The 13,086-nt window shown below is 39.7% G+C and overlaps 2 protein-coding genes across 2 annotated transcripts; one reads left to right on the top strand and one right to left on the bottom strand.

The window, feature by feature from the left end:
* The first annotated feature begins 1,977 nt into the window (after positions 1-1,977).
* Positions 1,978-4,546, top strand: LOC130433563 (uncharacterized). Its single transcript, XM_056763486.1, has 7 exons — positions 1,978-2,162; positions 2,237-2,320; positions 2,404-2,460; positions 3,134-3,235; positions 3,328-3,438; positions 3,534-3,662; positions 3,990-4,546. The coding sequence occupies exons 1-7, from the start codon at positions 2,016-2,018 to the stop codon at positions 4,089-4,091; spliced, it is 732 nt and encodes a 243-aa protein (XP_056619464.1). The 5' UTR covers positions 1,978-2,015; the 3' UTR covers positions 4,092-4,546.
* A 274-nt stretch (positions 4,547-4,820) lies between these two features.
* Positions 4,821-8,807, bottom strand: eomesb (eomesodermin homolog b). Its single transcript, XM_056763485.1, has 7 exons — positions 8,691-8,807; positions 7,183-7,806; positions 6,661-6,815; positions 6,448-6,569; positions 6,081-6,239; positions 5,787-5,848; positions 4,821-5,711 (listed from the first exon to the last, which is right to left on the bottom strand). The coding sequence occupies exons 2-7, from the start codon at positions 7,695-7,697 to the stop codon at positions 4,997-4,999; spliced, it is 1,728 nt and encodes a 575-aa protein (XP_056619463.1). The 5' UTR covers positions 7,698-7,806; positions 8,691-8,807; the 3' UTR covers positions 4,821-4,996.
* Positions 8,808-13,086: the final 4,279 nt, after the last annotated feature.

The following is a 13,086-nucleotide window of genomic DNA, read 5'->3' as shown; positions in this document are numbered from 1 at the left end:
TCAACTAAAATAATGAATGAAGACTTCTGAAGATTTGTAGAATCTTTTCATTGTTGTGAATCATGTTGAAGTGTATTCCTCATGTGTTTTGTTTCAGCTGCTGGTGAATGATTGTGAATCAGATGATAAGAGGTTGATTCTTCATTGAGGACTCGTGTCACAACTGGTCTGGTGTGAATGAGGGTTTTGTCTTCTCATCGTTGAGTTTGCACTGAGCGCTCACGTCTTCACAAGTCTTTGTTTCACTACAGAAACAACTTTTAAACCCTGAACCAAACCAACCAGCTCTGACATGAAATGCAACATTTGACTCAAACTAAAACTCTATTTAAAAATGAACTACACATCTCATGATTCATTATAATGTGAAAAGATTGTGTTGTATTGTTCACATAAACAATGAAGACAGGCTGGGGTGTGTCATCTGCAGTGCATTATGGGAGTGTGTGATTTCTGTTGTTTACATACACTGCAATAAATGACTCTATTACTTAGTATTTTTGTCTTGTTATCCAGCACAAATGTCTAAAACTTCTTGAATCAATACACATTTTCTTGATGAGCAAAATGTGTAATTTATGAAAATATGAAATCTTTGAATATGAAATGTAATTTGTGCTTACAACAATCAAAAACATCTGCCAATGGGGTAACAAAAATAATTGACCTTTTTCATTTTTATTCATTCCTAATTGTATTCTGTCTTTATTAATAAGAGATTCATATTTTCATTTGTTTCTGTTAGTTCTTAATTTTAAAGTGTAAGTGCAATATGGGAGACTGTTAACAATTTACAATAATATCGTAAAGACATTATCTAGCTTTAGGAAAGTTACTTTCTTTAAGTGCAACTATTAATTGTTGATTTGCTTCCTACAAAATATTTTTTTTTATAATATTATATATAATTATAAATTCTATTATAGATGTAATTATTTTATTATAAATATGTTGATTTTTTTAAGAAATAAGTAATAAATTAGTAGTATTTAGTTTAAAAATAAGATTTAATGTTGTTGCGACTGTTGGGTAAGTTACTCTGATAAAGTAATGAATTACTAGTTACTAATGACATATTTAATAGTGTAATTATATTACTGTACACATGACTCTCTCCAAAAAGTAACTAATGACTTTCTATATCCTACATCAACTTTGATTAGTTCAGCGATTTAAGGATAGACATGAAATGGCTCTTTTAATCCATCCAAATATATAATATAAAAATACATAAAGTAGAATTATTAACTGACCAAAGTATTACAAATCTGTGTATTATACATTAAAGCACAGATTTAAAAGTTTGACTTTGAACTTTGGTGTCAATTTCACTACTGCACACACACACACACACACACATATATATAACACACAGAATTTAGTTTAATTACATGAGAAGTAAATATAAGAGTTATCCCTTACTTTACTTTTTAAGAGGAAAGTAATTAAATTACATGAACTAGTAACTAGTTCCACACCCAACACTGGTTGTTGTCGTAATTGTGATCTTGCTTTAAAAGCTCCTGATGAAAGGTGTGAGGTGCTTTAAGAGTGAGAATAACTATGATGTTTCAGACACATTCTCTAGATAGTATGAAGAGGAGCTTCACAGGTGAATTCTGCCCAGAAATACCAGATGAAAGATAAAATCAACAAACACAAGACGCAGCGAATGATCAATAACAACTGATGTAAAGTCTCATTCATGGAAACTTATTCACACTCTGACAGAATATTTGACTGATAGAGTTGTCTGGTTCAGTCTGGTTTACACCAATGAAAGTTCTGAGCAATTATTATTAAAAAAAGAGAAGTCCTGTACATGTATGTTGATCATGACTGACATGTGAGTAATCACAAGTGTTGATACATGATCAGAAGTGAAATACAGAGAGTGTCGAGTCATGTGGGCCACAGCGCAGGTAAAGCAGGTTTGACTTCTTGAAGAATGTAAGTGATGTTTAGTTCCCGGCCTGATTCAGTTCACTTGTGTGTTTTACTCTGTGAGTTTAAAGATGTCGAGAACAGTTGAGGTGGTCATCGGCTCTCCGGTTCATCTGGATCAGTCATCTGGATCATCTCCTGTTTACATCACGGAGACCAAGCCCGGTGACCCGCCTGGAGTTCATGGATTCCTGAAAGTCAACCCCAACGCTCTGGGGGTAAAGTTCACATCATTTACTGTCTCTGTGGGTTTCTGGGTACAAACAGATGTTTTTTCTCTTCTGTCTTCCAGTGGTTGCAGATTTTGGCAGGTGCCGTTGTCTTTGGAGCTGTGTATTGGAATTACGAGAGTTGGCTTTTAATACCAGCTTGTTTTGTGAGTCTGTCGAGTCATATATTCCTGTTGTTTTGTCATCTGACGTCAATGTGAAATATCATGCGTCATGTGTGTTTGTGTAGTTAATTTTAACAGGAGTTATCACCGCCACAGCCGCGTGCACACGTAACCCATGTCTGGTAAGAGTCCTCAGATCTCACATTTAAAGGAAACACTTCACACTGTCACACGTTCTGTAGTTTGCCAGCACAGCACTTACTGTGGATTTCTCATTTAGTTAACATGAACCTTCCTGTTTCTTATATTGTCTTTCATGAAAGGAGACTCATTTTCTCAGGTCACTTTTCTTGTTATATAAATGTATGATTATTTAAGACGATTTAAATGAGTTTACTAGAAAATGAATGCTTATCAAGAATGTCAAGTCAACTTTATTTATTTAGCATTTTTTCAGTTTTTTTATTGTTACAAAGCATGTCGTTTTTGCAGTGTTGGTTTTTGCCAGTGTCTTCTTGCTTATATTGAATCTCAAAAGTCAAAGTGGTTTAATTTTAGTGAAAGTAAAGTTGAAGTCACACTGAAAACCAAACTGATAGGAAACAACGGTCAACGTTACGGTTGTATTAACATGAATTATTTTACAGCACTTATTCATCTTTATTAATGTTTGTTTATGTGAATACAATTATTCAATTCAACTAAAATTAACAGATACAAGTTTTCATTTCAACACGCATGAAGACAGAAGTGCTGTAGACACTCTCCAGATCTCATCATGATGATGTTTACTTTATGATAGTGATATTTATGTGTTTATTGTTGTGTTGTTTTTGATGTGTTTTGTGTATTTAGGTGGTCACCTCACAAGTTCTAAACCTGATCAACATCTTCAGCACTGCGGCGGTTCTTCTGGTGTTTCTCTTGCTCTTCTATATCATACTCACCATCCGTGTGGTAAGTGTGTGTTTCTGTGGATTCAAGTTCAAGTGAGTTTTCATCTGAGTGAGATGTGAAAATAATTCACTTTGTTGTCGTTGTTGTTCCAGTTTTTAACTCGCTCTTTAAATTCCATTGATGTGACTTTTATTGTCTGCAATGTTCTGGCGTTGGTTTTCTCTCTCATCATCTTTGCAACTTCATGCTGCTGGTGTAAATCGGTACGGACTACATTTTCACTTGTCAGAGATTGAGCTTTGAGCAGATTTGAGTTTGCCAACTTAATAGATGAAATGCTTTGCCTCGTGTCACTCAGAGAAAGCGTCTGATGATCATTCACATGAATTCAGTTCCTCCGGCGGTGGTGAGTGATGTGGTGGATCATGTGGTTCCGGTTCCTCCAGCTTACAGTCCAGTGCCGTCATCAGAACCGCCGGCCTATGAGGTGTGTAACAAGTCTTTACAAAACACTTCTGGGTCTTTGTGACCGCTGGCAGATCTAGAGATGTGTGTAGACACGTGTCTGTATTTCTAAGGACAAGCGTACATCAGCATGTTCCATGTGAGGAGGGCCGAGATAATATATCTGAGTCAGTACAAGAGTTTTATTAAAATAATAACAGAATTCAGGCAAATGATGATGTCACACTCGCTCGACTCTCAGCATCTGCTAAACTACAAAAGTAAATAAAAGAGAAATCTTCTTTGAAAATGAGCTGAATATGTGGATTTCAGAATGTTCAGTTGTGTGTGTTTGTGTGTGTTACTGCAGTATGAACGTCAGCCGTCGGTCTCTGAACCATCAGCTCCAGTGTGGGATATGAAAAGATGGAAAGATGAACTGCATCGCAGCCGAAAACCCATCCAAGTCTGATCTGGGGACCTAAAAAACCCCCAAAACGGTCTCAGTGCTCTATGGTAGAGCCGCCGTGTCCCTCAGCGTTGGCTTTTTATTATTCACGTTATCTTGTGGACACAGTGGATGTCGTACTGGACGTCTCTTGACATGGATGAAAGATTTTCACCTGACATGTGTGAAGCTCTTCTGTCTGCTGCACAGATCCAAAGGTCAACACTGCTGTATAAGAACTCTTTCATCTCAAGTGGTTTACATGTTTATATTGACTGTTGTTCAGTGTGTGTGTGTTCTCATGACTGACATTGAAACAGTGACGTGATAAGCTGGACTCACTGTCTTCTTAAATGTATTTTGTACACATGCGGTGAAGTGAGAATCTTCAGTACTCTGTTCTGACACTAGAGGTCTCTGTATTCTTTTCATTTAACCTCTGTGTCGTTTTCTATTGTATAAAATTCATTTTCAAATGATCGCTCATAAACATTGTGCTGTATTTTCGTCATAATTCATGCGTGTTTATTTAAATCTCATCTGCCAAACGTGTTTTATTTTCGTTGACCCGTTTACGGTTTTAATCTACAGTTTGTTTTTGTCGGCGCTCTATTGCTCGATTGTTTACAAATGTGTTGATGTTTATGTTTAATTGTCAATATTAATAATACGTATTTGTGCAAAAGTCAATTCTAATCAAATTGTGTTTACAAATATCATAAATCGTCATTAAATACACACAAAACTGGCACATCATTTTACTCGTGCACGGAAAGTATTTATTTTGTGTGTGTGAGCTTTACAATAAGTTACAAAAGGAAGAACAACATTAAGCTCTGAAAGAAATGTTTCAATAAAAAGATGATCGTTGTTAAATCAGTGCTGTTGTGCAGTATATTTCCAGACAGTTGTGTACAGGTGTGGGCTTTTCAGGTACTGGCATAAAAAGCGTAATAACCCAGAGCTCTGGATGGGGACGAACTCTCTTTGTTCAAGTTTTCGGAATCTTCACATTTAATGTTGTCGCTTCCGAACTCACTGTGTGAAAATTTCCTCCGTTTGCACACAACAGAATAAATACTCGGTTCCATCGAGTCCAAAGCTTTGAGTCCCGGCGCGCTCTCCGTCCACGCCGAAGTTTGAGTCAATGTCAATTCATCTCTGCTTTTCTCTTTATCGGACGTTTGTTCGTCGGTGAAATCCGTCGGTCTGGGTGACCAGGGCAGACCCGACGTCATTTTTCTGGGATAGGACCCTCTCGACCCCCAGCAGCCTGCGGTCACGGACGCGAGCGCGGGCTCGGAGTAATAACTGAGGGAGTGAGATTGCAGCGGTAAAGACTTCAGACTGTACGGCAGCAGCGAGCTCGAATAATCGCCCTCATACGCCGCCAGGTCCAGTTTGCTGGGACCGGTCTGTTGCACTGACGTCACCAGCCACCTCTGCGCGTCATCCACCGGAGGAGACAGCACGCCGTTCGCTTGCGTCATGGTCCGCTCGCTGCTGTAAAAGCGGCTCTGGGTTCGAGTCTCCTGCAGGAAGGGCTGCATGGCGAAGCGCGCGCCCGGTGGCACGATGTTCTGCGCGCGCGCCGGGTCGGTGGGTGACGGTGTGAGTCTCTCGCGCTCCGTGAGGGTGTACATCCTACAAGTCCCAAATGCGGCTTAGTTGTTATTGAGTGAAATGAGAGACATTAATGCAGAATGAACGAGCACTCACGAATCATAGTTGTCTCTGAAGCCCTTCGCGAACGGATTGTGATCGATCTTGAGTTGAGTGATCTGAAAAGATAAACCAGCTTCAGAAAAATAACGAATGTGTTTGCGTTGTGAAAGAAAACATTAAACTGTGTGGCGTTTATTTTTCAGTTTTTTCAATAAAAGGCCAAATAACGTGAGAGAAGTTAGTCAATTAACGTGTCGTTTGCCAGCAAATAAAACTCTTGACATTTCCTCACAGTATATTGAGAAAGAGAATGTTTATGTTTATTTCTGGTGTAATGTGAAGATGTACATCAGTGTTTTGATATGCTGTCACAGCAATGAACTGATTCTCGGGGAAGGTGAAGATCTGACTCTTCGATTCTCTTCCGGTGCTTCCAATCACGTCGTCTGGCACTTCAACGATGTGAAGTCTCGGCTGGTATTTGTGTAAAGACTGCAGAACAATCATCTGTTTATGAGACAAAAACATGGCAACATTAGGTAACTGTAAACAAACATTATTAATGCGTTGACATTTTCGATTGGATTTCTACTCTATCCTTTATTTCTATTACCATATATATTTATTATAGTGTAGCATATATTCTGCCTTTCATTTTACTCAATTTATACATTTTAAACATCAGCAAATTTTCTGTTTTTTAATTAGTTTTTACCTGTGAATTATTGGCGTTTGCTCCCTTGTTGTTTGTTAATTTTAATTTGCCGAAAGAGATTTCTTGCCTCATCCAATGAGCGCCTGTGTTCGGCGATTCAGGGTGCATGTACATTTTATTTCCTAAAGTAAAAATAATGACAACATTAACAGTTACTGAAATAACACAAATAAATATGCTATTTTAATATGATATAAAATATATAAATGATACCTTGCATATTATTGTCGGCTTTTCCACAGGTAACCCATTTACCGCCTTGAAATCTCCAGTGGTTCGGATCAGCTAAAACTATCTCCACAAAAACATTATAATGCGTCGTGAGGCTTAAGCCGGTAATATTGAAACTCAGAAACGGGAACATTCGCCTACACAAAGAAATAAAAGATGAGATGAACAAGTCAAAATATGTTTTGTCACAGAAATAAACAGAATGATGTTACCGAACGCTCAAAGAGAAACATACAAATTCAGATAGAAAATATAAATAAAAAGAATCCCACAGAATATAGCCTGTCAAAATTAATACGTTTTATTTTGGGTTCTTCCATAGTGTGATTTTAACATCCACCTTCCTGTCAAAAGGTTCATTAAATGCAGGCTACAGAAAGGAGTTTTTTTGGAGGAACCAAAATATTTTTTTAGACTTCACCAATATTACATCACATTTTTATTTCAATTAAAAAAAAAAAAATTCTTCCAGCTATTCCAAACGCAACACAGGTTCGGACTCACCGGCCCTGTTTGGTGATGATCATCTCGGTTTGGTGCCGGTGAAATTTCAGCCATAACGGCCGGTTACAGAGATACACCTGCGATCTCAGCCCAACTCCTGACAGAGACACGGGACCGATACCGGAGCCGCTTCCCTGATACGAGTGGAAGGTGTCACCGGGACTGTGTCCAAACTGATACCCTGTGCCGAACTCACCGCGTCCCGCGCACAGAGACTGACAGAAGCCGCTCGAGGGCAGAACGGAACCGTAATGAAGCGATGTCGTGTACCTCGACCCTTCTGAACCCGAGTACACGGATCCGGTTTGGCTTGTGTAGGGAAAGAAGGAACACGGGTTCGGATTCTCGTGGGTTTGCTGTGTCGCGCCCATCATGAAATATCGACTCGAACCGAGTCCATCTAAAATATATCGACCGCCGCTGGGAAGTTGATCCTCACAAACAATGGGCGAAACTTTCTCGTCGTCCGCTTGACTTTGTGAAGACAGAACCGATCCGGATTCTTCCCCGGGCATGTTTGGACACACTCGGCTCAGGGTTCGGGTCAGCGCGTGACAGGACCGGTTGGTTTAGTTCTTCTGTGTTCCAAGTTAGATTTCTTGCAGTGCTGTCTTCTCCATATCACTGGAATAACACCAAACATTATTAATAATTAACTCAAACTTCATTTCATGAGTTTATAAATATTACTATGGTCAAACAGATTGACAAAGTGTAATAGATTCATCATCAAATTCAACACCAACGACAGAAAACACACCCACAGTTTCGGTCTGTTAAATTAAGTGAAACTTTTTACTGCTGTTGTTTTTATAGTGAAATAATCTACTACATCAATTGAATAGCCTAATATTCGTCATTACATTAATAATGAGTAAAAATGTATTTATCCATATCATGTGGTGTAAGGTAGCTTTCATTTAAATTGTTAGCACCTAAATTATATCTATATTTGGGTATAAATTAAAAAATAAAATGTATAGGCTATATTTTATATTTGCGCAGATACCAACATTTGTTCATTTAAAATAAACATTACACATTTCGTACAGTATTAAGCAAACAAATAATACAATTTAAAATGAAATTTTCTTTATAATATTTTTAAATCGATTAAAAGTATTTTGATATTTGATGTCTAAATGTTTAGATTTTAACTGAGCCTTTATTGTTGCCTATAGAAAAGTAAGTCATTTCCCATCTTTGATTTAAACAAGTACCTACCTTGACTATTAGCTCAACAACATAACATTCTATCATATTGATTGTATAGTAATTATTGACATTATTTATGACATTTATTAAAGTTTACATAAAAGTAGGAGAAAAGTAACAGATAAGCACATTTAATGCTAAATACATTTCCATCTGTGTGAGAGAGAGAGATAGAGAGAGAGAGAAAGAGAGAGAGAGAGAGAGAGAGAGAGAGAGTTTTCTCTGAAGGTGAAATAAACTGCAGATGGAATCAAATTCTCAAACGATTCTTTTAAATAATTGAAATAACTCACCAGTTTAATCTCCATCATCTCCACAGTGTCCAGTTTAAACCAGTGAGAGGAATAAATGCAGATGAAGAGGTTCGTTCGCGTCAGATCAAGCGCGTGTCCGTCTCGTGCAGACTGGGGTAAGAAGTGACTGAGGGGCATCTGTGATGCAGCCACGTTTATTCACGCGCCTCTCGGACGCCCCCCAGTGACGCAAACACGACACAACACGCGCTCTTTTCACCTGATGAATTATTTTTTCTAGCAGTGGCTGCAAAGTTCAAACATTTAAATTGCGGCTGATTGTGTAAGACAGATCCAGCTGATGGAAAACAAATGCTCTTGATATAAATGTAAATTTGTTTAAACTCTGTAAAATAAATTCACTTTCTTCATGTGCAGAAGAAAAAATGGATACCTGAGAAAATGACTCGATGACTCGTTCTGAGCCCGGATATTAGAAATGAAAAACACATCTATCTGTAACATAATCACAACATCTAGAAAAAGAGAAACCTGAAATTTAGTTTTGTTCTGATGAAGGTGACCCATGTTTATAATCAACACATGAATCCAAAGTGATCAAATGTTTACATGTGTTAATAATGATGACATGTTTTCAGAGTAAAATGAACAAAACCAACTGTTGATTACAAATGAATATGATTTTCACTTTTTGTGAGGGTTGTCATGAATATTCTCACAATTAGAAACTCAAACTCAGTTTGTTTGAGAGAGCGAGACATTTCAACTGTTATGTTATTGATCACATGTCTGATATTTTTGTGAACTGGATGAACACTTGATCAAGCAACACTTCTCATGAGCTCAAAGGTTTTGTGAACGTCTGTGTGTGTAACAGGTCACACCGTCACCTCAGCTGTCAGACGTTTGGTGTCTGAAGTGCACCTGTGTGTCTCTGACTCAAACCTCAAGACATTGATCAGGTTCCTCTCCTGTTCTTCAAGGTTCTTTTGAGGAGGATTTGTGATCTCGGTTGAATTCTTTACTCTTTATGGAAAGTATTAAAATGTGCTTTAAGGATTTTGTTCATCTTTCAATTGTGGATGACTTCTTTAGAAGTCTCACACTGTATATGTTTCCCTTTGTGGGTTAAGATTCAAAGATCAAAGATGAGAGATTTTGCTATTGTCATATCATGATTCATTGATGCACCCAAACTAACATCAAAATGTAGGAAGAAAAAAACATTTAACACATCACATTCACTTTTCAGTCTCAGTTGTCAGCATTGTTTGTCTGAATAATTTCACAAATGCATTCAAGATGTGTGTTTAAGTCAAGTCAAGTTAGATCTATCTCTTTATTCAATTTTTTATTTTAGTTTATGTGACGGTTTCCAAGACAGAGATTAGAATAAACCAAGACTACGATTTATAGGACAATTAAGTAGTTTTTACAATCATGCGTTTACAAAAAACAGGTGTGTATCTGACATGAAATAATGGCACAGATGTATTTTAAGATCTATTTTAGTCTAGAGTCCATCTGAAGCCCCATATGGGAAACCACCACATATGTGTCATGTTTAAATGTTCAAATGTGCTGCATTACATTCGTCTAATACTATTTGTGTAATTGTACGAGCGCGTGCACGTAGCCTGTAGTGTTGCAGTAGTGAAAAGGCGAAAATCTGTGCTCAAGTGTTTTTCACGGTGTTGTAGGAGGTGAAGAACTTTAGTTTGACTGTATTCAGCACAGCTCTGTCACTCTGTCACTCTGTCACTCTTTCACTCTGTCACTCTGTCACTCTTTCACTCTGTCACTCTGTCCACTCTGTCACTCTGTCCACTCTGTCACTCTGTCCACTCTGTCACTCTGTCCACTCTGTCACTCTGTCACTCTGTCACTCTTTCACTCTGTCACTCTGTCACTCTGTCCACTCTGTCACTCTGTCCACTCTGTCACTCTGTCCACTCTGTCACTCTGTCCACTCTTTCACTCTGTCACTCTTTCACTCTGTCACTCTGTCCACTCTGTCACTCTGTCCACTCTGTCACTCTGTCCACTCTGTCACTCTTTCACTCTGTTACTCTGTCCACTCTGTCACTCTGTCCACTCTGTCACTCTGTCACTCTGTCCACTCTGTCACTCTTTCACTCTGTCACTCTGTCCACTCTGTCACTCTGTCCACTCTGTCACTCTGTCCACTCTGTCACTCTGTCACTCTGTCACTCTGTCCACTCTGTCACTCTGTCCACTCTGTCACTCTGTCCACTCTGTCACTCTTTCACTCTGTCACTCTTTCACTCTGTCACTCTGTCCACTCTGTCACTCTTTCACTCTGTCACTCTGTCCACTCTGTCACTCTGTCACTCTGTCCACTCTGTCACTCTGTCCACTCTGTCACTCTGTCACTCTTTCACTCTGTCACTCTTTCACTCTGTCACTCTGTCCACTCTGTCACTCTTTCACTCTGTCACTCTGTCACTCTGTCACTCTGTCACTCTGTCCGCTCTGTCCGCTCTATCCGCTCTGTCAATCTGTCACTCTTTCACTCTGTCACTCTTTCACTCTGTCCACTCTGTCCACTCTGTCACTCTTTCACTCTGTCACTCTGTCACTCTGTCACTCTTTCACTCTGTCACTCTTTCACTCTGTCCACTCTGTCACTCTTTCATTCTGTCACTCTTTCACTCTGTCACTCTATCACTCTTTCACTCTGTCACTCTTTCACTCTGTCACTCTGTCACCCTGTCACTCTTTCACACTGTCACTCTTTCACTCTGTCACTCTTTCATTCTGTCACTCTGTCACTCTTTCACTCTATCACTCTGTCACTCTTTCATTCTGTCACTCTTTCACTCTGTCACTCTATCACTCTGTCACTCTTTCACTCTGTCACTCTTTCACTCTGTCACTCTGTCACTCTTTCACTCTGTCACTCTTTCATTCTGTCACTCTATCACTCTGTCACTCTTTCACTCTGTCACTCTGTCACTCTTTCATTCTGTCACTCTTTCACTCTGTCACTCTATCACTCTGTCACTCTTTCACTCTGTCACCCTGTCACTCTTTCACTCTGTCACTCTATCACTCTTTCACTCTGTCACTCTTTCACTCTGTCACTCTTTCACTCTGTCACTCTATCACTCTTTCACTCTATTACTCTGTCACTCTATCACTCTTTCACTCTTTCACTCTTTCATTCTGTCACTCTGTCACTCTTTCACTCTGTCACTCTATCACTCTGTCACTTTTGTGAACGGTCGTTTCGCTTGTATTTTTCGCTCTTAAACAATCGCCTCCTCACACCCACTGACTGTGACAAAAACACTCTCATATGAGTGGAGCTGTTAACCTGCCCCGCAACACTTTGTCATCGGATTGTTGAGAGATGAACACTTTTACGGGGGAACGCGTTTCACATCTTGGGGTGGGGGTTTCTTGCGGATTCTTAGTCATTTCAATCTGAAGAAACGTGAGGTTTAAGCAAACGTGTGACCCCGCGTGCGTGCGTGCGTGCCGTGCGCGTGTCGTAAGGCCGGACGTGAACGCGCTGTGCGGCGGCTGCAGTTGATCGGCGGACAGTGGGGTGTTCTCTCAAATACTCGCTTCCCCCGTGCTCTCTTTTTGACACGTCTAAAGAGTCCTTTCTGTCGTTTTGCCATCGTTCCCCGTGGCGTCCAGGCGGGAGGAAAGAGCCTGTGACCCAGTCAACACTCTCTTGGCAGAATGAGTTTTACGAGAACAGAAGGAGGATCGCAGACCGCTGCCAGATTCACGGCAAACTGCACATCTGAAGCTTTAAGCATCATTTCGGTTTTATTTAGTTTCGTCTTAAAGCTTTGTGATATTGTGTACTCAGAATCGCGAAGAAGGCAGCTGTGGATGTTGCCTAAATATACATTTAAAGACGAATCGCTGTGGGCACTGGCAGGCGTGACAGAGAGAGAATATTGGGCGAGTATTTGGACGCCAGAAGGTCAAGCCCCTTTTTGACCCGCCCTTTTCACCCCCCATGTCTATATTTATGGTCTGGTCCTGTGTCACGTAAAGAAGAACAGCAGGAGTGGACCATCACATTTGGTCCTCAGCGTGGGGGCCGTTGGTGAGCTCGAGCCTTCCAGCTTTCCCGCAGAGCGTCTCTTCTGCTTCTCCGCGAATATTCCGGCTTTCCTCATTTGCATCTGCTAATTAGATCCTGTTAGCATCATTTTGCGCACGACGTCCCTCTTCAGCCCATGTATTAATACATCCACTCGTACGAAACAAAACCGATGTTGTTAAAGACAGTTTGACATTTCACGCGAGTTCTCCCGAATGTAAACACGAGGAATACGAGCCTGTTGAAGATGAACGGATTTATTACTTAACCTCTGACCTGACCAGTGACATTTAAACACTACAATGCACAGAACTGTTTGTTTATAACAAATAATGACTTTTTATAACAAAT

The sequence above is a fragment of the Triplophysa dalaica genome, chromosome 12, assembly GCF_015846415.1.
Source record: "Triplophysa dalaica isolate WHDGS20190420 chromosome 12, ASM1584641v1, whole genome shotgun sequence".
Classification (NCBI taxonomy): Eukaryota; Metazoa; Chordata; class Actinopteri; order Cypriniformes; family Nemacheilidae; genus Triplophysa; species Triplophysa dalaica.
The sequence above is the reverse complement of the archived record's forward strand: the minus strand, read 5'-3'. Positions and strand labels throughout refer to the sequence as shown.